This window comes from Typopeltis vanoorti, chromosome 22, assembly GCF_054136105.1.
Source record: "Typopeltis vanoorti isolate ZY-2024b chromosome 22, IOZ_Tvanoo_1.0, whole genome shotgun sequence".
Classification (NCBI taxonomy): domain Eukaryota; kingdom Metazoa; phylum Arthropoda; class Arachnida; order Uropygi; family Thelyphonidae; genus Typopeltis; species Typopeltis vanoorti.
Window position 1 is genome coordinate 61693314 of NC_143570.1, and position 27275 is coordinate 61720588.

Consider the following 27275-nt stretch of genomic DNA (forward strand, 5'->3'; position numbering starts at 1 on the left):
ATATTATACAAATTAATTAAAATAAAAAAAAAAAGAATAAGGTGATATTTTTAGCCAATATAATGGCAAAATAAAAATTCACCCAGATGACATGAAATTTTTCACAGACATGCTATAGTGTTACATAATTAATTTATATAATTTCACAAAACATTTATTTGGTGAAATTTATTATTATGGTATTGTTTCTTTACTGAGGACCAAATAATTCTGAAGAATCCCCTTCCTTCCAGATATGCCATATGTCATAATCATCAGCAAAGTTCCCAAAAACACAGAATGACATGCTGGAAAGTCCTGGGTTTGAATGCTATCTTAAATACATGGATATTCATAAGATCATTTCAACTGAATGTGAGTTAGCCAGTCTTATACAAAGATGGAAAGGTATTTTCTTCATCAGAATATTGATTCCCCCCCCCCCCTCCTACAAAGCAAATACATTTGCTAGGGAATGCAGCAAACTCATAGCAGATTACTAACACAGAATAGTTGTCTAGAAAAAGTTACTTGGACATTTGGACATAACAGGCCATTTGGCCTAATATGTAAAAAATGATATGATTTTTCTTTAATATTGTGTATTACTGTTTAGCACAAAGAAAACAATACTGCTGTTGGTAATTAATATTCTAATCTGATAAATGGCATGTGAACAATACAGGAAAGTTTGTTGCAGTAGTCTGTGATATGAAATATCAAATATCCATAAGCTAGATTTTGAGAGCTTTTCCATAGACAACTTACTTGGTTTCCTGTATCAACAATTCATAATCAGAACTTTTTCAAAATAAAGAAAAAAAATTAATAATAACAGAAATATTATCTGTACAGTTTGAAAAAGAAAATTATATTTTGTAGATGATATAATAATTAAGAAGCCTGATGATTGGAAACAAACACTTAGTAGTAACAAAAGAAAAGAATAATATAGTAACAAGAAATCCAAAAGGATCAAAAGACTGGAAGAATTTCACAAAGAACTTTATAAAGATGAATCAGATAAAGTCATACAGAATAACAGAAGTAACTCCAATTTTGAAAATAATTTTGAACTACCAGTAACCTATGAAGACATACATGAAGCTATATACCAAATGAAAAATGGAAAAAACTCTAGGAGAAGATGAAATCCAAATTGAGTTAATAAAGATTGCTAGTGAAGAATTAATAAAACATCTAACAAACATCAACTTATGTATTGATAATGAAAAATACTTACAATCTGGAATTCAATATTAACATTAATTTATAAAAAAAGGAGATAAAGAAGAAGCCAAAAATTAGAGACCAATTAGCTTATCAGTTCTGTATAAAACACTTACAATAACTAACAGAATAACACCTTATCTGGATTTAAAGCAAACAGTAGAGCAGGCTGAATTCCAAAAAGGAATTCAGTACAATCGACCATATATACATGCACTGAGCCAAAAAAAAAAAAACACCTCTCTGTTTAGCATTTATAGATTATGAAAAAGCCTTTGACAGCATCTAAACTTCTGCAATAACAGAAACTCTAGAAAATCAATCCATACCAAGTGAATATGTGGAACTGTTAAAAGAAATATACAAAAATGAAACAGCAACTATAAGACAACAAACAGAAAGCAACAAGATCCCTATACAAAAGGGAATAAGACAGAGAGATTCTATATCCCCTAAAATTTTTATAGTAGCACTTCAGGAGTTGATTCAAAACAATTAACTGGAGTTCCAAAGGCATGCATGACAATAAAAAGTGAAAAATTAACCAAGTTTGGATATGCAGATGACATTGTATTAATTTCAGAATCAGCACAAAATCTACAGGAAAATGATAAATATACTGAACATAGAAAGCCTGATATTCATTTGGGAAACTGAAGTATATCTTCAAAAATAACTTGCCCATTTGCTTGAAAAGTAAAGCATTCAATCAATGCACATTACCAGTACTCATCTATGGCTCAAGAAACCTGGGCACTAACTAAACAAATGGAAAAACAAATACTGATGATGGCAAGAAGAATGGAGAGAATCATCCTAGGAATAACACTAATGAATAAAAAGAGGAAGGAATGAATCCGATCGTAGACAAAAGTCTTGAATGCAATAGAAATTGTAAAAGCATCCAAATAGAGATGGGCAGGACATCTGGCTCATAAATCTTCCCCAATAATAAACAAAAATTCTTTTTAAAATATACCCATGAAATTAATGTTGTAAAATTAAAAAAAAAAAAAAAATGCTATTATTCAAGATGCAAGAACAGGAGTAAATATTCAGATAACATATATCAAACCAATTTCTTCTTATATGCATAAACAAAACCCACAGATATTGAGATGGAATTGAAGAAAAAAAAAAAAAAAAGCACAAGCATTTACTTGATTGTCTTTACAAATAATAATCATAAATAATAATTTGAAAATTGAGATGCAAGTAGAAAACATTACAATAATAAGAAAATATATTTTTATAATTTATATCTGGTTTAGCTGGCTATGCCTTGTCTACTAAGCATACAATTCACTGGAATAATACTAAAGGACAAAAGTTATTTTCTTCTGGAAAGATTATATAAAGATAGCTAAAGCACACATTCATAATGCTAACCAAAATCATAAATGATTTCCTTAAACTTCTCAATTTTAGGAAGTTTTCCTAACTAATACTCCTCCCCTGTGTACCACAAAAAACTGTAATGAATTTAATTAATTTAGTTTTATTTCTTGAATTCTAATAATGTAGATGGGAGTTATCTTCCTGCAGTTGATAGTGCATATAATGTCACACACTTTCAGTTTAATTGTGTCTGTTTTTATCTCTTCCTACTGTATTGAAAATGGTTATGAAATGTAGTGAAAATTTTACAAAAATAAACAATAAATTAACATAAGTGGTATCCATATTTATTTATTATTATTCTAATAATAAATAATATAACTAAATAAAAATAACAAATCAAATATTAAAAGAATATAGGATTATTATGAAGTTACTTACATATCCATGCATAAAGGGACTTATTTATAATAGACCTTTTTCAGCTGGATGGGCAGCTTGGCATCTAGCAAGCTCAAAATATTTGTTTTAGGTATTTTTCAGAGAGAAAATAAATGTGAACACAAAATGCTTTCACACAGCGAACTGGATTACACTAATCTCTTTGGTCTGAGAAGATGAACACTTCCACAAACAGCATAAATATAGCTGAAAAGATGGTATGCAGAAATTTCTTCAAAATCATATGAATTTAAATTGACGTCAATTAGTGAATGCATAGTATGATAAAGGACTGCAATGCATTCCCAATAACTAGATCATTTGAAGTAGCTAGTCAATTTAGAAATCTTACCAGAAACTTTTCATAAATGTCAGTGGAGCGATGTATTCAAAAACTCACTGCAACAGAAGATAGCTATTAACATTTTATAATAATTTAGTGCCTTCTTTCCTGATTTGAACTAGGAAATTCATGTCATTAGCTTGATAAAGGAAAATATGGAAAGTTCTCCAATACTCCAAAATTACCCTGATTATCCTTGTAAATTTTCATAATTAAATATACATGTAAATGATGTTGCTGCTTAAAATCATAAATAAATGAAATCCACAAAAAACATACTAACTCTAATTGCATAACATTCAGAAAATTATAAACGGATGGTTTAAGTCATGAAAAAAAAAGTCTTTGCAATAATTGTATTATGTTTTTAGTATACTGCCAATCTTTGCTCAATTCTTACTTTCATTACAAGAATATCACATGAAATATAAATCTAGTAAAGAAAAACACTGAAAATGCTCGTTGGCCTGAAAGATTCCTGATTATCAGGAGAATGTATATTTTGGGTTTATGTGACAGAACACAACCAATTCAAGTGCACACCAGTGTGGGATAGCAGAAAAAAAACCCCTTCCCCATCTTCTGAAATCAATTATTTCTTATGTGAGCATGTATACACATTACACACATTCAAATGTTTCATCAGTACAGACAAATTTTTAGTTTACATTTATGTGTTGTGGAAATAAACCAACACACCTCCCATGTTTGCTTCAAGAAATATACATTCTAATATCAATCAGTGCATCAGAAACAAAGGAATACTCTTTTTACTGGAATTATCAACAAATATCAAAATAATGTTTCTAATGAAATACTGCTTTTCACTACAGTATTGTGCATGCTAAGTGATACCAGTAGTTTAAAAAAAATTAACATTTATGTAAGAAAACAAAGCTGGCAAAAGCTTAATTGTACAATATAAATTTGCATGTTTATTTAATGAGTTAAATCATTTAATGCTTTAGGTACTTTCAAAATCATGATCTTGCTATTTTAATAGGTACATTTGCTTTACAAAGGCAATTACTTTCATAACATATACATCTTAAAAGTACTTCAATGCTGATAAGACAGTTCATATTGTTCACAACTCTGACAATTACCTTCAGTACTATACATTTTTTTTTTTTTAAAATTCCAAAGTACTATTTAATATAACCAAAACTGTGAAGGGTATTAATAATTTGTGCCTCTGTTAACTCTTTAGGTCCATGTGTCATTACAGTATTCAAATGATGAAGCACTTCCACTAATTCTGCTTGGGGTAGATGACTTAATCCAAATTTAGTCAGCACAGCAGCAAGACGCTGAACTAATGAGGCTGTCTCTTTAACTACATCTGAAGATCTCACTGAAGATGGTTTATCCTGGTATGATGATTTCTCATATTTCTGAATTTCTAAATAAGCATCAGAAGATGATCCAGATTGATAGCTTCCAGGCAAACTTGAGTGCATTAAATTTGAAGAATTTGACTGAGAAATATTAGGGGTTGCAACATAAAAATCCAAAGAAGGTTCACTGTTTAACCTTGAATTTGACTGTGGAGAAAAAGAGGAAAATGACTGAAAGCTGAGGTCACGACCACCATATCTTAATCCAGACTGAGATGAAACTGAAGGGAATAAATGAGAACTCTGAGTTGGTTCAGTATTGCTAATGCCTGATCTTGGCTGGGATAACAGTGAAGATTCCTTAAAGATATGAGGTAATTCAAAAATTTTAAATCTTGAAGAACTTGTGTCAAGTGTTTTTACACCCAATGGCATATGAGTCTGGCTTGAAATGTGTTGAAGCAAAGGAGAGACTGTTAATTTACTTGATGGTACATGGGATTCTGGATTTCTATGATTTGGTAAAACACAAGATGTGTTCAAAAGTGATGCACTGGACCTTAATTCATCAACAGAAAGATAAGGATTATGTTGAATGACAGATTTTTCAGCCTGAAGTCTTTGTGGATCTTGTTTAGTAGACACATCAATATGATGTTCTGAAGATTTGCTAATATAATTATTCAAATTATGGCTATCATAGTTTCCATATATTTTGTTTAATAATGAAGCATTAGATGTATTAGGTAATGAAGAGTCACATGTTGAGCGATTTTGATTGTATCCTGTATTTCTCACTTGTTCTGGATCTTGTTTATTATTATGGATCTTCGAAATCTGTGGTATATTATAATTTTCTGAAGTCAGCTTATTTACTGGTGTACTGGTGGTCATTGAGTGACTAGCAGAAAACAGATTCTGCTTCACTCCTGAATTCTGAGACTGAAAATTCTGCAAGTTTTTCTCACTATAAACATCAGCAGGATATTTCCTATATTCATCAGAATATTTACGATAAACATCAGGAAGCTGGTCAGAATACCGAGTAATCTGAATATCCAAATTTGGAGTTCCACCATATTTTCCAAATGATACAGTAGTGAGATCAGGTGATGGATTTGTTTTCCACTGTAGAACAGAGTTGGTACAATCAGTGGCAGAGGAAGTTAAAAGATTAGTATATGGGTTATGATTTCTATCCTGGTATATGCTTTCTTTCTGCAGTGCAGAGGGATTTCTGAGTGGTTCACTTCTCAATGGTTGTTCATTGGTTTTATTTGAAAAATCAAATGAAGATTCATTAATGCTAGACTGCATATTCATCTTGTTATGTGCAGATTCCTGAATAACGTGAAAATATTTTCCAACAGGTGTTGATTCTTGACCCGGTTTACAATTATCACTTAAATTATCTTTTCTAGAAGTAAATTCTCCAGATATAAAATTTTTGGCTGGATATTCATTATTTTTCTGAAATGATTTTTCTGCAAATGATGAATACACAGTAGATGAACCTGTTGGAATAGAGGGTGAATATCTCTTCTGTTCAGTATCATCCTTTTTAATAAGATTTTCCCAGTACTCTATCCATTCTCCTTCAAAATCATAATCATGTGGGTTTTTCTTTGCTTTTAGCAGTTGGGAGCACCTCATTTGGTAAAATTTTGCCCATTCTTCTTCATACTTTTTGCCACTAAAGGGTTCACTAACTTTTTGTTTCTTTGGAGCAGAAATTTCAACAAGTTTCTGAGACCACTGCTTAAATATAATATCCTGCAATTCCTTGGCATTTTGGTCATTTTCAGGCTTATCTTTATCACTATCATCTTGATCTTTAACATAAAAACTGGAATTACTATTATTTTGAAATGCCAGTGAATTATGTGATTGAATGGAAGAACATTTTGAACGGTCAGTTGCAAAATATGTTTCAATATTTGCAGCCTGTTGTTTAGATTGTGGCTTTTTATTTTGGAGATCTAGCTCTGGCCAATTAAAATTGCGTTTCTTTTTCTGTGTCTGCTGAACACCAGAACTTTCCTCAATGCCATAGTTACATGCATTATAAGAGCTGTATGGTGATTCCACATTACTGGTCCCAGACGAATGAAGAGAATCATTTGGTACAGAAGGAATTTGTTGTTTGTTCACATCATATAATTTGGCCTCTTGAGTTGGAAGCTCTCGTAAAACTCTTTGTCTGCCAGTATAAATAATTTTTTTAACTTGCTTTTGTGCAAATATCTTATTACTATTTTCATTCACATCGAGCTGATTTACTGATGCATCCATGTTATTTTGCATAGATAAAGTATTTTCCTCAAGTGGAATTGTGACCAAATTTGACTGATGTGAGCCACTCTCTGGTACTGATAGAGGAATGTTTTGATCAATACTTGGATAATGTGCTTGGTACAGTAGGTTAACATTGCTATAACCTTCATGTGATACTGTGTTTCCTTTCCCATATAATTCCTGTGATGCATCTTGAAATGAATTTACTGATGTAGGAACATAAGAATTAGTTAGCGGATGATTAACACTACTGTGCTTATAAAACTGCTCGTGACTGTCTCCTGCAATAACTTGAGAGGTAGAATGAATTCTACTTTGGTAATCTGACTGTACATATTTAAAGGCTTCTGATACTTCATGGCATTTTCCAGTATCTTTTGCCTTAGAAGGATGCGATTTCATTAAAACATCAAAAAATTCATGATTACTAATTTCTGATTGACTGGAATTTCTCTTTGCTGAAGTTTGTGCTGTTAAGTTACCTGACTTTTCTTCATGTGAATGATGTTTCTTTGAATGCTGTATAAGTTCTTGCAGTTTTGAATTAAAATCTTCTTTCTCAGAAAGATTGTCACATCCTCTGGAATAGTTTTTCCTATATTTGTCATTACTGTTTTTCTTGGAAGCTGCTTTATATTCTGTACTTCTGTAATGTTTTGTACTACTATATCTTTTTCTGCTTTGGTCATCTCTGCTTTTGTCTGATTCTTTATAAGAAGTGCTCTTTCTTTCTGTGCTTTCTTGTCTATGATTAGGTGATACAGAATGCTGCAAGACAGCTTCTGGTAAAATTCGCATATCAACATCTTCTTGCTTGCATAACTTTTTTTCAGTTCTGTAACCATCTGAAATGAAATAAGATTACTTCAGTTGGCTAAATTAACTTAAGTAGTAAACTAATGAATGAACTTGCAGAAACTTTACCTTAAAGTTTCTGTAATCAAAACAAATATTTTAACACACTTTTAATGGCAACTGTTGCAATTTGAAATAAAAATTACTATTTTGAATTCACACCAGATAAAAAATCATTATAAGTAACCTTTATATATTGATAAATCTTTTCTTCATTGCAAAACAAATGTGTCCATACTTATTCAAAATTTAACAGATTAATAATAATTATTCTTGACTAAATATACAGGGTGGCACATAAGTCATGACGGGGTTTAAACATTTAATAACTTTATTAATTTTTTTTTGTTATAATAAAATACAGAACCTGGAGATTTTAAAAAAATTAATTATGAAAAACCTCATCACATAAATGCCTTTCATTTTTGGCTTCACAAAGACAGGTCCTTTCCATGTCTTGTACTTTGACAGCTGTTAATGTTATACACATAAGTTGTGGTTAAGCAGTTCTCTGGAAATTTTTCAGTATTGAAACCACATTATAATACAAATAAGGAGTTTATTAAAAATAAGCAATTAAAACCCAACAAGTTTTCTACGTCGTAAAAGCTTACATCATAAAGGGTAGTGGTACACGAAAGTTTATACAACAAAAGCCTATTAACAATTAATTACACATATTAGATGTTTTCGATAACTTCACAACTGTTAAATATAATTGATAAACCAGAATACAAATGATAAATTCGTTACTGTATGCGTGTTGGAACATCGCTAGTTGTTGCTATCATGTTCTGTGGTATCACACGTGCTATATGTATTTAAATGATATTTCACACCACCATCCATTGCAAAAGATAGGCATAATTAAACTTTACAAGACAGGGCATACAACATATCAATTAAAAGGAATGAAGAAATGCACAACCTGAAACAGAACCTCGGACATAATGGTTTTGAACCTAAGATGATCAGAAAAATTCTTAATACATCTCCCTTACTTAAACATGATTTCAAGAATGCAATCATGCTGCCTTACATCAAGAATGTTACAGACAAAGTGGGCTGCACTGCTCCACGAGTGCAATATAAAAGTGGCTTTTTTACCATTACAAAAAAATCACGATTCCTACATCCACCAAAACCTCCACATCACCCAATGAAAAAAACCAGGCATCTATGAGATTCATTGCTCTTGTGGCATTTGTTATGTAGGCCAGACAGGAAGGTCGTGAGAGATCTGCATGTCTGAACACATAACAGGCATCGAAAAAAGAAGAGAGCATAAATAAGGCTGGCATTCCACATCAAGTACTCTGCCAACAAACAAAAATGCCATATATGATAACTGTTTCAAAAGAAAATTTAAAGAAGCTTCACAAATGCTTAGGATCCCTACACAATGCAACAAAAATCAAGGCTTAATTTTACATCAAGTATGGTCTGCTTTCATCAAAAATTTAACTGCCATGGACCTAGGATACAGCAAGCGTGATAGCAACAACTAGCAATATTCCAACACGCATACAGTAACGAATTTATCATTTGTATTTTCGTTTATCAATCACATTTAGCAATTGTGATGTTATCAAACATCTAATATGTATAATTAATTGATAATAGGCTTTTGTTGTGTAAAACTTTCATGTACGACTATGCCTGATGATGCAAGTCTTATGACGTACGAAACTTGTCAGATTTTAATTGCTTACCTTTAATAAACTCTTTATTCATATTATAACGTGGTTTCAATACCTCAAACTTCCCACAAAGATGTTAACACATAACCCTGGATTGTCTGGGACTTGTCCACATACACCTTTTCCTTCAGGTAACTACATAGGAAAAAGTGAGCAGTCAGATATGGAGAATATGGTGGCCAATTAATTGCAGATTTCTTGAAATTATTTGCTCACCAAAAATTTGCCTTAGCAGTTCCATTGTGACTCTAGTGTTATGGGCAGTGGGTTCATTTTGCTGAAACCATGTCTTGGGTCTATCCTCTACCTTAGGGCATACAAAATTTTCAATCACAGCCCAATATTCTCCCAGTGGACATCACTGCATTACTATTAGAATGTTGAAAGAAGTAAGGCCCAATAATGCCTTGTACATTTGAAGGGGATGCAATTCATGTTGGTAAACAACCTTCAGATTCTCCGAATTCCAAACCTTGAAGTTCTGCTTGTTTACGAAACCACTGAGGTGAAAGTGAGCCTCATCAAACAATCAGGTGACGGATAAAGTCATTTTCTTATCTAGCCATTGAAAGAAGACTGCAAAATTTGCGTATTGCCGATAATCTATCGGTTTTAATTCCTGTACCATTTGGATCTTGTATGGGAACAGGCATAAATAATTTAAAATGTGCTGCAGTGACATCCGAGACACATCCAGTTGGCCAGAGCATCTTCAAGTTGACATTCTTGGTTCTTCAATACTGTCCTGCGCACAATGAATGTTTTCCTCTATCTTGGCTGAATGAGTCTCCCAGATCATGGCAAGTCATTTACGGAACTCTCTTGCTGAAAACATTTAATCAAGTGAGGAATCATTGTGTCCGAGGGAGTATTTCTGACATTAAAATGGTGGCAATATGTTATTTGCATTGGAATAATCAAATGCTGATTTTCAAAATAAAACTGCACGATTTTGGTTAGTGTTGTTGGGTTGTAAACTTTTTCATGATTAATGTCCCAAACATTCTTTAGAATACTGAAAAAAATAATGAAAAAATTAATAATTAAACAAGTTATTCACATTTTAAACCTCTTTATGACTTATGGGCCACCCAGTATATATATGTAGGAATACAGGAATTCCAAACAGATAAAGTTTTAATTCAATATTATGTATTTATACACATCCTCGAATATAAGAATGACAATTCCTATGTTAGGCACACAAAAAAGACTAACATAACATCAACAGGCATGAAGCATGGGATGCAGGATAGATGCTTTTTTTTTCAAAATTGATTGAAAGATTTGCCTTATCTATGAATATGCATCACGCAAATGGTTTCAAGCTTAGAAAGAGTGGACACGTTGCATCTCATGATGGACAACATATGTGTCCACCCAGTCTTCCCCACTGTGGGGATATAAGAATGAATTTCAAGTTAATATTTATTTATTTTTTATTTTAAAAAAAAAAAAACACTTTTATTTTTACTAAAACTAAGCCTTTAAGAATTAATCTTATAATACTTGTGTTTACTCAAAAACTTAAAATACTTGTGTTTACTTAAAAACTTAAAATACTGTTTTACTCTCTTGAATTGAATATCCATTTATTCCTTATGATTCTGATGTGACAAGACCTACATTCCTTGGAAAACAATCTATCCTTTTAAGCCACCTAGAGGTAGCAATTCATCTGCATGAGACTAAAAACGTCATGTAGATGACAGAGCTAAAGACACCACTCAATAAACACAAGGCATTGACTGGTTGGTTGATTTCTTGTTTTGGATTTACTGCTGAACTAAGGCTATGAAGACAGTGCATGTGTTGTGTGAGAGATACTTGTGCCATGAGAGGTTTCTTCAATTAACACACACACACACACACACACACACACACACACACACACACACACACACACACACACACACACACACACACACACACACACACACACACAAAGGATAAATAATATTTATTTAAAGCCATACATTTCAGCCTGAATATAAAAATAAGAGTTGGGTGATATACATAAAACAATGCAATGGTATAACTGAGGAAATATTGCACTATTGATAATTCATTAGCTATTGGGGAAAAAAAAAAATCAATATGTGATTAAAATAAGACTTTCCCATATCTTAGATAGAGAGGGGCAGTCATTCTGATTTAAGGTTCTATGGTTTATTTTAAATGGTCAAGTTAGCTCTTGAGGGCCACAGCATGGCCTTGAGAACTAACCTGACCATTTAAGGCCATCGAAATGAACAAATCACCACCCCAATCAATACAAAAACACACACACACACAAAAAAAAAAAAAAAAAAAAAAAAAAAAAAAAAAAAAAAACCTCAATACCTTTAGAGATTTGTTTTATGTTCTTTCATAAGAGTTGTGTAGTGTTTTGTTTTCTTGGATTAGTTTTGTGGTTGTGAAACCAGTGTTAATTTTAGTGGACCAATCTATATAAGACAAAATTGTTCTGCTCAACTTTATACCCATCATGTTATATTAATTTGATATTCAAAGTAATCTGTAAGAAATAATAGCTGATATTTCCACATTAAGAGAAATCCTACGTTGCACATTTACATAAATTTGATGTTAAGTTTCATTAGTGGAAGTGAAGAAATACTACCAGTGATATCTTCATCACTGACTGTATTTAAATTAACAGTGACTGCAACATAACTTATTAGTTTTCTCTAGAATAATGATAAGTTTTTTTTTACTTCAACTTTCAATTTACATCAAGTTCAGTAGGAAGAACATTAGTTCTTTACATAGATGAAGTTACTTTCAGGAGGGTATCTCAAAGAAACAACAGCAGAATGACAAGAATCATATTCTTATAGAAAAGAGGGGGAAAAAAAACTTTGTACCCGTACCAAATAAGAACGATGAAACTATTAATACTTATCATTAGTTATGTTTACTTTGGTTGTGTATGCATTTTAATAATGTCATATTGTTTTCATTATTAAATTTTGGTAACCCACAATAAACATGTACAGGTTTCATTTCTAGTGGAATACCCTTTTCTCATCCTCTTATCTAATAGTATTGAAACAGAACCAATGGAATCACCTCTGGTGTGATTCCACTGGTTCTGAAGAGTGGAGAAAATGACTACTTTCTCCACTCTTCAGATCCAAATATTTGCTGATGGAGTTTGCTGAAATTACTTATATTGGAACAAATGTCTTCATTTCACACTCCAATCAAAATTCCCATTCAATATCCAAAGCAATGATCTTCCAATTAAGTGCCAAAGTAATCAATAAGAGAGGGGAGGAAAAAATAGAAGTTCACACATGGAGTGAGACAAAAACTCAAACTTCATTCTGTCTTTCAAAACAACTATTAGTAATTCTAAATCAGACTTTGAAAGGGCCAAATGCATAAAAGTTGCCTCTGCACAAATGACAGTTATGCCTTCTGGTCCCTTGCAAAAGCTGTTGAATATAATTTCTATCCATCTGAGCTCCCATCTCCGTCCCACTCAGCTGGATCTAATGAAATAACACCTAAAGACAATACCAACCTCCAGGCATTATTTTTCACCTCCAACTTCTGCACAGATGAGCAAACTACCTCAAACTATACTGGAAACAATGCAATGCATGCTTCATGTGGCCTTTCACAGAAAAACATCAGAAGAATCATTGATACAAAAAAGTTTCTTGTCCTGATGGTATTTCTCTCCCAAATGTGCTTTAATGTTCTCCTGAGATAACACCTGTCTGGTCCTTTTCTGATATTCACTCCAGTATGGAAGCAAGCTCACATCCAGCCCATTTAAAGAGAGAGATATAATGCTTATTATCAAACTATTAATGCTCTCTGAAACAGCAGAGAAAGTAATTAACAGTCAGTTTCATGACCTGGTGAAATGCCAGCTAATAAGTGACTGTCAGTATGGATCATTCCACTCGAGATTCACAGCAGACCTCATTACCTCATTGACTATACCCACACCTCAGGACATGTACCATGTAAAGGTTCGGAACAGTACTTCACATTTCCAAGGTATATGATAGGATCTGGCAGAGAGCACCTTTTGTATTTGGGTAGCTAATTTTTTCTCTGGTCCTTTATGAAATGGTAAAAAGTGTTCTCTTTCTCTCTTCAGGCTTCTCTTCCTCATACACAAATAACTTTCTCTCACTAACCTCAATCCCTATCCATAGTTTTGTTAGTGAAAGGCCTCTTCATTCTTCCTACTCATATGACCAACTGACAAACCATGCAATACTCAAACATCATAAGCTTCAAGATCTATAACAGTGTACTACATTGATCACCATGTTACCCTTTAATGGGCTAATGATAATCTAGTCCCTCAAAGCTTCCAAAATACAGTCCCATCCTTTTTCCTTGCAAGAATAATCTACATCACCACCTCTTACTTTTCAAAACACCGAGCTCAACAGTGAAGATTAGATTGCTACTCTTGAACTGACACACTTATCTGTATCCAATTAGGTCAATGCTAAGAGCTAATATTTTTGCATTTCTTCCAGCATGATTAGTCAAATTGGAAAAGAGAATCCAGCTGGGAATGTAAACCAATCCCAATTGCATCATTCTTTTGGGTAACTGAACCGTAGAAAGTTGAGTCTCAGGGGTTAGGGCGATTATCAGAATTTGAAGAATGATATGGTTGGAAAATGAATGGCATAAGAAAATTCTGAGTCAGATTTGGAGATTAAAAAGAAAAATGGTTCCTAGTCCCCAAAGAAAGGAGTCCTGATGATATTTAATCCTATTGTAGTCAAATGTTGCACTCCAGAGCTAACACCTGTCTTCTATCATTTCTTCAATTTTCTATACTCAGCTGACACCTATCCCATCCCAGAAGCTAGCATATATCCAACCCATTCCCAAAAAGGGAGGAAAAAAAAAAGCCTACTGTTCAACTACTGACCAATTACAATCACCTTGATCCTCTCCAAAATAATAGAGAAAGTTATCAACTTCTTCACTATGTAGAAGCTCACCAGTTAATCAGTGACTACCAGTATGGATTCTGCCAATCCAGAACTACAGCTGATATCCTAGCCTATGTCACCCATCACTAGACATGCACTATGGAAAGGTTTGGAGAAGCATGTGGTCACCTTTCACATTTCCAGGGCTTTCAATTGTGTTTGGTATCAAGGGTTGCTTTGCAAACTGTCTTTCCTTAGTCTATTTCCACCCACTGCAAATGGACAGTCAGCTTTCACTCTGGTTGTTCACTGCATGGTGGATGGCACTCTCTCTTTGAGTTTTGGCACAAGTGCTAGAGTGCATCAGGGCTTCTCTGTTCTCTCTCTCTCTCTCTCTTATACACAAATAACTTACTCTTGATCACTACAAATCCAATCCATAGCTGTGGCAACGAAAGCATTCTCCATTCAACCTACTTCTTTGATAAACCAAGTAGTTCCCAAATTTCCCTTACACCTAGTCACCTTCAATACTGCCAAAACGCAGTCCTGCCTTTTCTCTCACAAAAGGGGATCTCAGTTTGCCTTCCCTCATCCACAGTAATACACATCACCAGAAAGGATGAACTCTCTCTCTCACCTTGGAGTGAGATTTACCTCCAACATCTCCTAGCACAAACACATTACATCACATCAATAGCTTCTAAAAAACTAGGCATTCCTTTTGGATCAAGAAGCTATTTCACACCCGCTCAACTACTAACTCCCTATATAAATCCCAAATCTGCATGTCCTTACAATACTGTTTAAACATTTGGGGTGTTGAACCTAAAACTTCCTTAAAAATTCTTGATGCTGTCCAGAGAAGAGCAATTAAGCTCATAGATGACCCTTCTGTCACAGGCTCACTTCAACTTCTATCTCACAGACACAATGTTTCAGCTCTGTCTCTTCTAGAGGTACTCCCATGGTCACTGCTCCAGTGAATTGGCAAACATCATTCCTGTACTTTGTGCTTGTCCTGTCTTAGCAAGAGCAACAGCTATCGAACATCCCTTTTCAGAACAACTACAAACTCATCAAACTTGTTCGTCTCTTTCTCATTTATTCCACCTACCTCTGTCCTCTGAAACAACCTTCCTCATGTGTTTCCCAAATTTCAACCAAAAGCTCTTTAAGAAGAATGTCAATAGGTTTCTTGTTTCTCAATCCTTATCTGCACCTCACACATCGCACTGATGTGCTATAGGTTCTTGTACCTCTCATGTGCAGGATACACACACAGTTGGGTCTCTTTTTATGCGGTAGATATGTTCTACAGAAAACCACATATAAAAAATTGCATAAAAAACACCTAAGTCACATTGAAAAATTAGGGACACGTTCCATAATTTTCTAAAACCACATAAAAACGAAGCAATGAATTAAAATAAACCTAAAATTGCATTAAAAAGTTTATAAAAATTAAAATAAGAAAGCCTAAGTTTGTTTTAAAGCTTTATTCATTTAATTTTATTGAAAAGTAACAATTTTTTTTTACATTTTTTCATCAGAATTACTGTTGCTATTAGACAATATTCGGCAATGTTTGTGAACTAGTGTGAAATCACTTTCATCACCAGAAGAGACAGTCAGCGCATTAGATCTGTATGGTAAAGGCAATGGTTCTTCACAAACAGAATTAGCTTCACCCTCGTTCTGTGCTGATTTTTTTTCTTCTGACAGTGTAATCAGTGATTAAACTTGCGATGATGATTTCTTATACAGACTTCACTAAAAAATTAGTTTCACTAATTTTTATACAGACATACAGTCCTTCGGCTCACATTGGAATTTAAAGGCTCATTCAGAATTTGTGTCATTAACAAGAAAATGATTTTCCAATTTATTGCACAGTTCAAGACCTTCTCGAATTATATTTGCAGTGAGGGGGATTTTCTTCCACTTCACTATCGTTTTCTGGATCTTCGACAATATCTAAAGTTAATCAATATCCAATAATATCATCACTAAAGGCATTATCCACAAGCAATTCATCTACATCATTCCGGCTAAATGTATCAAAACCTTCTCCACCAATTTCATGTGCCAAAGTAATGATTTCACCTTATAATGTAGATGTTTGAATGGTTGAAATGTTTGCAACACATTCAGGCCAAGCTGCTTTCCAGCAGGCATTTAACGTTTGTGGTCTTATTTCAGCAAACAGATGCAACATGATTTAAACAGTCCAAAATAGAATTTTTTTTTTCTCCAAATGATTTGTTTTCTAGTTTATCCAATAAAAAATTGAAAAGTGTGCTTAATGCAACATTTTTTAAAAGTAGCAATTATGCTTTGATCTAATGGCTGAATAATGGTTGTTGTACTAGGTGGAAAAATCACTACCTGCACATTTGAATATCCTAAATGAGGATGACTTGGTACGTTGTCAACAATTAATAAAACTTTAAAATCGAGAGCTTTTTGCTTCATATATGTTTCCACTTCTGGTACAAAGCAATTATTGAATCATTCAGTAAATAATGGTTAGCAGTTGTAACCCAGGCCTTTGTATTAGCCATCCAATGTACCAGCAGCTATTTTAGATCTTTGCCTTTTAGAGCACGTGATCTTAGAGATCGATTTCCTAAGAGGGGTTTCAACATTCAATCCCCTGATCTTTGCTTGCTTTAAACCTACTTGCTTTTTTCTCAGACTTTGCAATGTAAGTTTGACTAGGCATTTGTTTTCAAAAACAATTCTGTTTCGTCAGCGTTAAACATTTGATCGGGACAATATTCACCATCTTCAATAATTTTGGCTGCCTCTTCATCTGCTGCTGCAACCTCACCTGTAATCTTCACGTTATGAAGTGCATTCCTTTTTAAAAACCCGGTTAGCCATTCTTTGCTAGCCGAAAATCCTTTATCAGCCTGGGAAGCGGAAGTAGATGGCTCCAATTGCTGTTCATAAAACCAAAGAGCCTTTTGTTTAATTAAATAACCACTTATAGGAATTCTTCGAGTTAATTCTTCAATCCAAATAATGAGCGCTCGTTCCGATTTTTCTAATAAAGCATCTCTTGAGTACAATGATAATTTGGCACTTCATTTTGTGCCAGAAATGACGGATTTTCTTATTGTGACTTCATTCTTTTTAATTACTCTTATAGTAGATTCGCCTAAATTGAAATGTTTACAAATTGCCGTAGATCCCCCACCTTTTGTTAAGCTATCTAAAATTGCAATTTTCATTTCGAAAGAAATCTCTTTTCTTTGGTGCTTTTTTTTTCCTCCATTGGACCAAATCAAATCTTTAAAATAAAAATTAGCAAAATTTAGACTTACGCTAATGAAAAGACAAACACTTACTCACATGCAAAATTAAACTTCACAGACACTCACTGCTTACACATTATGCCAGAATGTGCTGCAACACGCTGTTCATTATGTACAACCAGGAACCACAAATTTGCATGAAATATGCACCACATAAAAAGAGACCGGAGTGTGTGTGTGTGTGTGTGTGTGTATATAAACTGTACAGTTCTGGTTAAGAACATACATGCTGGCCATGCCTGAGACATTTAAATGATTGTCTTTTTTTTTTTTTTTTTTTATTAAGAGAAAGGCACATGCATCTGTTCAAGGGGACAAAAATTTGCACAATCCTAATCCCCACCAGGTATTGGGAAATTTATTGACAAATCCTGACATGTACCCCCAGGGAGGCGTACAAGTTAGTAATATAACTTTTTCGTCTAGCACTGTCATAATATCTTGTACGCTTCCCTGAGGGTACATGTCAGGATTTGTCATTAAATTAATCTATTATCTGTCAAGACTGCAATATTATAAGATCTTATGTTTCTGTGTTCTAAGGCACTTCTTACTGCATCAATCCACCTAGATCTTGTTCTTCCCATGGGTCATTTTCCTGCAACCTTGGCGGAGAACACTTGATTAGCTAGACTCACATCACCCATTCTGTTGCAAGTTACATAGCTCTGTTAACACATTCCTGAAGAGTTTTAATAGCAGTTGTCACAATGTAAAGATTATTACACACAGGTATTCACAAGAACAATTTTCATTATTGCAAATATTTTGGCCAGAAATTAATGGACCATCATCAGTAGATCACCATAATCACAAAGTGAAGCAATAACAAAGAACACTGATCCTTTACAGAATTAAACACTGTGCCAGCCTGAACATGTATATGAGTCCATAATTACATGGATGAAAGTGTCCATTGAAGTCAATATAACCACTGGATATTATAGAAAAATTACATGGATATGAAGCATATATAAATAGTCTTGCTAAAAATACCATTACAACTTCTGCACACTGCCCACAGAATTGGGCCAACATTTGCACGTTTATCAGCAGAGAGAGAGTGTTGTCTAACTGTATGGGTTAAACATGCAGTGGAGAGATTAGTAGAACGGTATAGCTGTAATAGCACTTCACAAGAATGAAATGCAACCACCCGTTATTTCCAACACTAAAAACACCCGGAATCAGTAGGATGTTTGTGTATCAGATTATTAGCCATTATAATGATACAGAAGATGTATGTGACTGTCAGGTCGACCACACTGCATTAAGACACAGCAGCTTGTGAGGGTTGTAAAGGCATGCCTCTTCAGTAATTCTGTGAGAATGATGTCACGTATACTAACTGATGACCTGGGGGATGAGAGCATATCATCATTTGACTGCATATGCAGCAGAAAAACTGAGAAAAGAAGGAGCTGATCTTTGGTAGAACGGATAAGGGTAGCAAGTTTCCAGTGAGGCTTAAAAGCTGTGTAGAGGTTATACTTTTTTAAAGACTTGGCTATTTTTTTCCTGATGTGCCATGGACATAGGGAATGTGAATGGCATTTCTGAAATCTTTCTGAAGTGATGGCCAAGGAATGGGAGAGTAACTGATTATTTTTTAAATTCTGAAATCACTGTAGCTATTGGATCAGATGTTGTGTTGTGTATATGGTTGGGTTCAGTTGAAAGAGAGGTTCCATTGGAAATAAGATTGTTGTTGTAATTGTTTTTCAACTGAATGTCCTGTTTGTCAAAAGTATGTGTAGGCACTCACTGAACCTTTAAATCAGGGGTGTCAAACTGGCGGTCCACAATGCCTCAAGGAAAGATTTTTTTATAAAAAGGATGGTTGCTTTTTATAATAAAACATAAATACCGTATTTACTCGAATATAACTCTCATTCATTTACCCTGATTTTACTTTATGAAAGAAGAAATTAAAAAGTTTTGCATATACAACACATATGAAAATAAAGTTTAACCACTTTCATGTAGGGACAATAACTCACTCCCCACGGTAAACAACACGCCTTCCCCAACTGCCACTATACTGCAGATGCAAGAAAAACAAGTAGTTTTATTGTACCACTGAATAAAGTACAGAGACATTTGCTGTCTGTGTAATATATTTCTTTAGTGCAATTAGAGACAACTGGGATAAAAACGGAACTAACTGATGAATCACATGTCACCTCCCACATTAAGCATGCTGTTTAAACTCAAGCAAAACCATGTTACACAGGCAAACACAGTATCTAGCTAAAATCTATTGTTTTTAGTTAGATGTGTGTGTGAGTGCGCCCACTAACTCAAACACAAAGCTGCAATAAAATTCGTATACGTGTTAAAACTAAGACATATAGAGTGAATGTTGTTATGACAGTTTCAGATATTATTTTGAAATATTTTGAGCGTTTCAGCTCAAAAATGTTGGCTTGACTTTGTGTTTTGGTAACACGATCTTTTGTTAATACTGCACCAATCATATCCACATCTTCATAGCTGTTCTATCACTATTGGCCTATGATTGCTGTCTATTTCACTCTCTGCATTCACTTCTCAGACATTCCCGAAGAATGTTCATTATGTATCTAAAATCTTGTAAATTACTTGTAATTTTTACTTGAAATAATGGGAAAGAAGATGATGCTATTTGGATAGATGATTTTGACAATGCACACAAAGAAACTGCTCTCGAGGCCAGAAGTAGCATGAGGAAGATTCTTGGTAAGTCATCCCCATTTTCAGTTTTTTTTCTGAAAACTTTAGTTTCTAAAAATCCCCGCATATATATCTTGCACCAGATTTTTTAGCTTTAATTTGAGGAAAAAAAGTGCGAGTTATATTCGAATAAATATAGTATCGATTTATTCGTTTTCATATACGACATTTATAGTTACAATACCTGCTATAATATAATTGCAATAATAAAAATTTATGTCACAATTTCAATGTTAGATCTGATCCTAATCAACCGTAAACTATATTTATGCTTTCATTGTTAATTGATAGCATGCTGCTGGTAGCATTGCTGAAAAAGCTATTGGCTACCAGCTGTTCACGTGACGCGCAGCATATGCACTCATGTGAATCCAGCTATGAGTTTATAATTGCCTGTTACAGTTAATCAGTGATCTTTGAAGTCAGTGTGCCGAACACGATTCAACGACAACCTAGCAGTGAGAGAATCCCTTTTATTTTTATTTGCAATAGTATTGTGCACTTGTCTACAGTTTTGTGCGTTTTATTCAAACATTTTTATAAAAATTGTTAATAATATTAATAATATATTTATTCACCGAGGCAATGTCACTTTCCAAGCCAACAAGAAAAAGAAAAATTGCTGATGAGGGGAGAAAATTTCAAGAAAAATGGGAATTGAATCTTCTGCACTGAAACAAAGGACAAAATTGTGTGCATTATTTGTAATGAAACAATTAAAGTCACCAAAGAATATAATATAAAAAGGCACTACGATAAAATTCACAAAGAACAATATTCACGCTTTGAGGGTAAACTGAGAGAAGAAAAATTAAAAAGTATGAAGAATTCACTTCACTGTTAACAAGTATTTTCAAAAATTATGAAAGATAATGAATCAGCAGTGAGAGCCAGTTATGAAATCAGCTATTTATTGGCGAAACATTCCAAACCTTTTAGTGACAGTTCCTTGGTTAAGGAGTGTATGATAAAAGCTTTGTTTCTTTGGGCCTGCAACAACAATATGAATATTACTGAAGAGTTCTTGGAAATGATTCCCATCCATGGAACCACTACAGGGAAAGACATTTTTGACAGCGTGTGGGGCATTTTGGAAAAATACCAACTTCCTCTGAACAGGCTCGTAGCAGTGACAACCGATGCTGCTCCAGCAATGACAGGCAAAAATAAAGGTTTTGTGTCAAGACTTGCAGCAAAGTTAAAGGAAATGTATCCAGACATTCCAAAACTGCAATCTTTCCACTGCATTATTCATCAGCAGGTCCTGTGCTCCAAAGTACTGGAAATGAGCAGCGTACTCAAGCCTGCGACAAATACTGTGAACTTCATCCGATCCAGAGGTCACAATCACCACCAGTTTGCACAATTTCTAAAAGACTTGGAGAGTGAATTTGAAGGGCTACCTTATTACACAGAGATTCGTTGGTTATCATGTCATAAAGTTCTAAAAAGCTTTTTTTTTTTTACTTTTAAAGGAGATCAAATTGTTCCTAGAAATGAAAAATGATGTTGCATTTCTTAATGATCAGACATGGGTACAAGATCTAGCATTCTTAGTTGATATTACAGGACATTTGAATGATTTAAATGTCAAACTTCATGGGAAAGATCAGTTAATAACATACATGTATGATACACTGGCAAGTTTTAGATGCAAGTTAGTTTTGTTTCAAAATCATTTAAAAGAGAATATTCTAAATTACTTTCATATGTGTGAACAGTTAAACAATAAGAATCGAAGTTTTACCTTCCCAATATGTCCCAAACTAGAAAAGATGAAAAAAGAATTTGATAGGCGATTTAAAGATTTTAAGGAGCAAGAAGTTTTTTCGCTTTTTACAGATCCCTTTTCCTTTAATTTCGAAAAAGCTCCTATTTGTATTCAAATGGAAGTTATTGATTTCCAAAATGATTCCATTCTAAAAGCAAAATACCAAGAAGTCGGTGTACCAAAAACAGTTATTTAGGTCAAAAATATCCGGAAATAAAAAAGTTTGCAGCAAATATTCTATGTTATTTTGGAAGCACCTATTTATGTGAACAATTATTCTCATGCATGAAAGGTAACAAAACAGCCCACATATCAAGATTAACTGACATCAACCTTTCTGCCATGATGAAGGTCGTATGTTCACAATCTTTGAGTCCAAATTTTGGCAGGCTGGTTAATAATAAACGTTGTCAAGTGTCGGGGAAAAAAAAAAAATACTGAAATCAAATTACTATAATTATATTATGCAAGCATATATATTTTAATCCGAAAATATTATCATTTTTCTCCAAAATATTTTCAATAATGTTTAAAAAATTTCCCAAAATATAGACCCCCCACCAAAAAAAATATATAGAAGTATTTTATTTCAACACAAACACAAAAAATTTCAAACAGGAGGCTCTGTAAATTTTTGTGATGGTTATTAATGAGAGTTTATACTTTTTTTTTAGAATGTATAAATATATAAATATTTGATTTATTCAAATAAAACTTAATTTCGGTTTAATTTGGATTAAATGTTATCTATTGAAAATATTAATATAATAAAAATATTCTTTATATTATTATTATTTTTTGAGTTGTCACAATCATTATACTATTATTTTATGTCTTGTAATGACAGAATAAATAAAATTTTTATTATTAATTTTCCAATTTATTTATACTAATTTTTTCACTTCCCTTTGATTCTAATTAGTGGAGGTTTTTTTAGTAAAAAATTTTTGCGGCCCACTTGAGACAGTTTTATAGCAAATGGCCCGCAGTCCAATTGAGTTTGACACTCCTGCTTTAAATGATCTACCAACTCGAGGAAGAAGTTGTGATGAGAATTAGAGAACAGGCTATCGGAGTATAGAAACTTTGGTTTGTATTGCTCAATGTTGTAATCACACACATGGAGTCTATGTCAGAAAACACAATGTAAAAGTGAGAGTTATAGAGAATAGGTTGGATAACAGCAGTAGCACCCCACCATAGGATTAATATTGGATTAAGGAAGCCTGACGTAAATAGAGAAGATGAGTTAGTCATTATCTACATGCAAGTTGTGGGTGCTGGGCGACCACTCACCCTCCATCATGAGAAAGCTGCCTATTGTGCTGTACCCCAAGGCTTGGTGCAGCTACATCAGGAAGAACATCACGTTGTACCAAAATTTACATCTGCAACTGTATCCTTTAAAGGTGTATGGTGTCAGCAAAGAATGACTTCTGAATCCTCACATCTAAAGTTGGACACCTCATATCTGGCTTCATTGGTCACATGTTTATGGATCCTTTCTGCCTCCTCCTCATCCCCCAAAGAAACCCAGGTGACCAATCTATGCAGAGCAGTCAAAATGGAATCTTATCAAGACCTCTTTATAAGGTCTTCATAAGATAACAGATTCCATAATAACCTGTTAAATCTCTGACAGTCAGGATGTTCTTCAGTAACCAAGTAATTGGATGAGCTATTTTAGTCACTTCTGTAATATGCTCTCTGAACTTCCTATCCAACCAACACCCTCAAATCCCTAGCTTCATTAATTTTCTGAGTACAGTTAATCAAAATGGTACATAGGTGGTATCTTTTCACTCCAAAATGCATAACCTTATACTTTGCTGCATTAAACTGACATCCATTCTCCTTTGCCCATACTTCCAGGCTGTTTAAATCCTTGTTCTTCAACCTGTGGTCTGCGGAAATTTCCTGGTGGTCCGTCTCTCAGAAACAACACTCCAGTCACATATATCAAATTTTCTAACCTCCAAGAAGCAGAAGATGTCACACTAGCTAAAAATTGTAATTTTATAACATTGGATTTAATAAATAAAATCTACACTGGTTTATGTTTCTGTCTTAGCCGTCAGCCGGTCTGCAAAATATTTCTCCTATTTTCCCTGGTCTGCAGGTGTAAAAAGGTTGAAGAATGCTGGTTTAAATCATTCTGCATAATTTTAATATCTTTACTGACTATTGCTCTAGCCAATTTTGCATCATCAGCAAACTGAATATTTCTCCTCAGATCATTTCCTATATCATTACTGTACAAATGCAATGCAATAGAAGTTGAAGTACAGCACTCTGTTCCTGAATAAACTACTGACTGGTATCTCACCACCACCACCCCCGAGATGCTAGTTAGTTGATAATTTGCTTTCTCAGTCAGTCTTGGGGCCTCCTTTATGCAATGATTCGCATACTTCAAGGTTCTGTAACATCCTATGCATCTCTATTTCCATATAAGCTTTAGCCTCCACTGTTACCGCAGTATCTCCACCTGGATGATACTGCATTGATATATACCCTTACAAAATGATCATTTAGTATAATTCAGCTATTTTGCCTCTTTGGTTACCTCCCTACCACCAGCATTCATCAAAAATTATTCTCCCATAATCATTCTTCCTATTTGTTGCTACATACCAAAAGAAGTCTTGGGAATTACCTTTGGCCTACAGAGCTAATTTTCTTTTCTACTCTGATTTTGTATTCCTTACCATACCACTCACCTTTTTAACCTGTGCTTTGTACTGCTCACATGTCTGATGGTCACTTTTCTCCTCAAATTCTCAGAACAAATTATTTTTTGTAGCTCTTGTTTAGTGATGCTATTTATTCATTTAACTCCCACAGATGTACCTTGGATACATGAAATTGAGATAGCTTTGGTGTAGTCTCTGTTCTGGAGAGAAAGGAAAAAGGTATGTGGGTTTTTAATATTTTTTTGGATATGGTAGGAATTGTAGCCATTGGCTAAGAAGGTGGTCAAACTTGAGTTTCCTCTCGAGTTCAGTGAAGAGGGCATTGTTGTCTGAACTAATTAATTTAGGCGTGTTATATAAAAGTTTTAATAATTCCATACTGTTGAGAAGGAGGGGGGGGGGGCTGTGAATGTATCTACTGGTATATGTGTGGTTTTTTTGTGAACAGAGAATGTCAGGGATCAATCAAGCTGATATATAATTGAAGTGTCTAGGAAAAGGAGCCTGTTGTCATTTTCTTTTTCCAATGTGAACTTAATCTACGTGAATGAAAATATGTTGAGAGCATTCAGGCCATGCTGCAAAATGGAGAACACATCATCAACAAAGAATAGCCAAACAATGGATCTATATGGCGCATAGTTTAGAGCTTTCTCTTAACACACCGAATTTTTAAGACATCAAAACCATCAACACCCTGGGACCGAATTCACATCAGAAAAAGAAAATGAGAAGTCTCCCTTTCTAGACACTTTAATTACACAGCACACCAGCTTGATGGATCCTGGCATTCTCTGTTTATGGAAGACCCACACACACCAATAGATAAATTCACATTCACATCACATCCCCTCTCAACAGTATGGGATTATTAAAAGTTTATATAACAAGGCTAAATTAATTAGTTCAGATAACAGTGCCCTCTCCACTGAACTTGACCACCTTCTTAGCCGATGGTTCAATTCCTATTACATCCAAAAATATTAAAACCTCAACTCCCCCCCCCCACACACACACATTCTGTCCCCCTCTTCAGAACAGAGACTACACCAAAGCTCTCACTATTCTATATATTCAAGGCACATTTGAAAAACTAACAAAAATCTTTACCAACCTTTCAACCACTCACAGACACATAAAAAAATTAGCATCCCTTATCTTTTCCACCAAAGACCAGTCATAGTCCCTAGACCTGCCAGGTGTTTATCAGGTCCTTTGTAGTCGTACACTATCCTGCTGGCCAAACAGGCAGGACAGCAAACATATGAATTACTGAACATAAGGACTATATCCATTTCTATCACTACAGCTACTCGGGATACTGACCATGCTTTGGACACCCACTATTGAATATGCTGGGAGAAAGCCACTTTATTCCATCAGAGTAAATATAAATATGAAAGACTTTTCCCTTGAATCTACTTCTACCTTAAGAAACTATCCTAACTTAAATAAATTTGGTTGCATGAAACTACCCAAATTTGGGAAATGCTCATCCTCTGTACTTCAGCCCAACAGCCAATTTAGCCCACTTGGGGCACTATTAAACTTGAGGCCTACTGTAAAATCTCTTGTGGTGAAATATAGAAATATTTTTCACCTGTATCGATTTTACATGGGCCATAAAATACTTATAATTCAAAGTGTATATAATCTACTGTAAAGTAATAAATTTTGAAATATAATGTTAGAATAACTGAATGTAGAACCTATGATAAAGAGCCAAGAGGCTATTTTTCCGGCGGCATAAATTAAGTTAAGGGGATAATAAATCCCTCATTATTTTAAAGCCGGATATGAAAAGTAGGGGTAAACTTACATATACCCCTTAAACCTTGGTATTATCCAGGTCTACCTACTCACTGATGAGACCTCAATAAAGGTCAAAACCAGTCTGGATAGTGACCTCTCCTCATAATGTAAAACATCTCCTAAGAGCTGCTTTTACATTATGAGAAAATATTAAGGATAGTGATGGATCTTGCTCCACCTTTGCTCCGAGTTGCCCTAGTGTTGTACCACCCAGGTAGTGACTAACGCTTGGACTCGCCGATAGTTCTTTCACATGAAACTCTTAGATTTCGATCTCCGAGTTTCGTATCCGGCTTTAAAATAATGAGGGATTTGTTATCCCCTTAACTGAATGTAGAACCACAAGCAATTGTAACTAATAAGATCAGACAGGATTAGGCTAGTAAACTGAAGGTCAACAACTGGCTCAAAGGTCACCGAATTGTGTTTTTTGCTGCCAAAACCTAACGTAAGGGAGCCTCCAGTAAATCAGGGAAATTTTGGAAAGAAGGCCAAGGAACAGCCAATTATATAAAAGGTGGAGATTGAGGGGC

At 34.1% G+C, this 27275-nt stretch overlaps 1 protein-coding gene across 1 annotated transcript in view; it reads right to left on the reverse strand.

Annotated features, from left to right (window-relative positions):
• Positions 1–4301: 4301 nt before the first annotated feature.
• Positions 4302–27275, reverse strand: part of LOC150094458 (uncharacterized) — a 41519-nt gene continuing 18545 nt past the window's right edge. The window contains exon 2 of the mRNA XM_090412322.1: positions 4302–7808. Within this exon, the coding sequence (XP_090268448.1) occupies positions 4480–7808 (3329 nt within the window). The 3' untranslated portion in view covers positions 4302–4479. The remainder of the gene's footprint in view (positions 7809–27275) is intronic.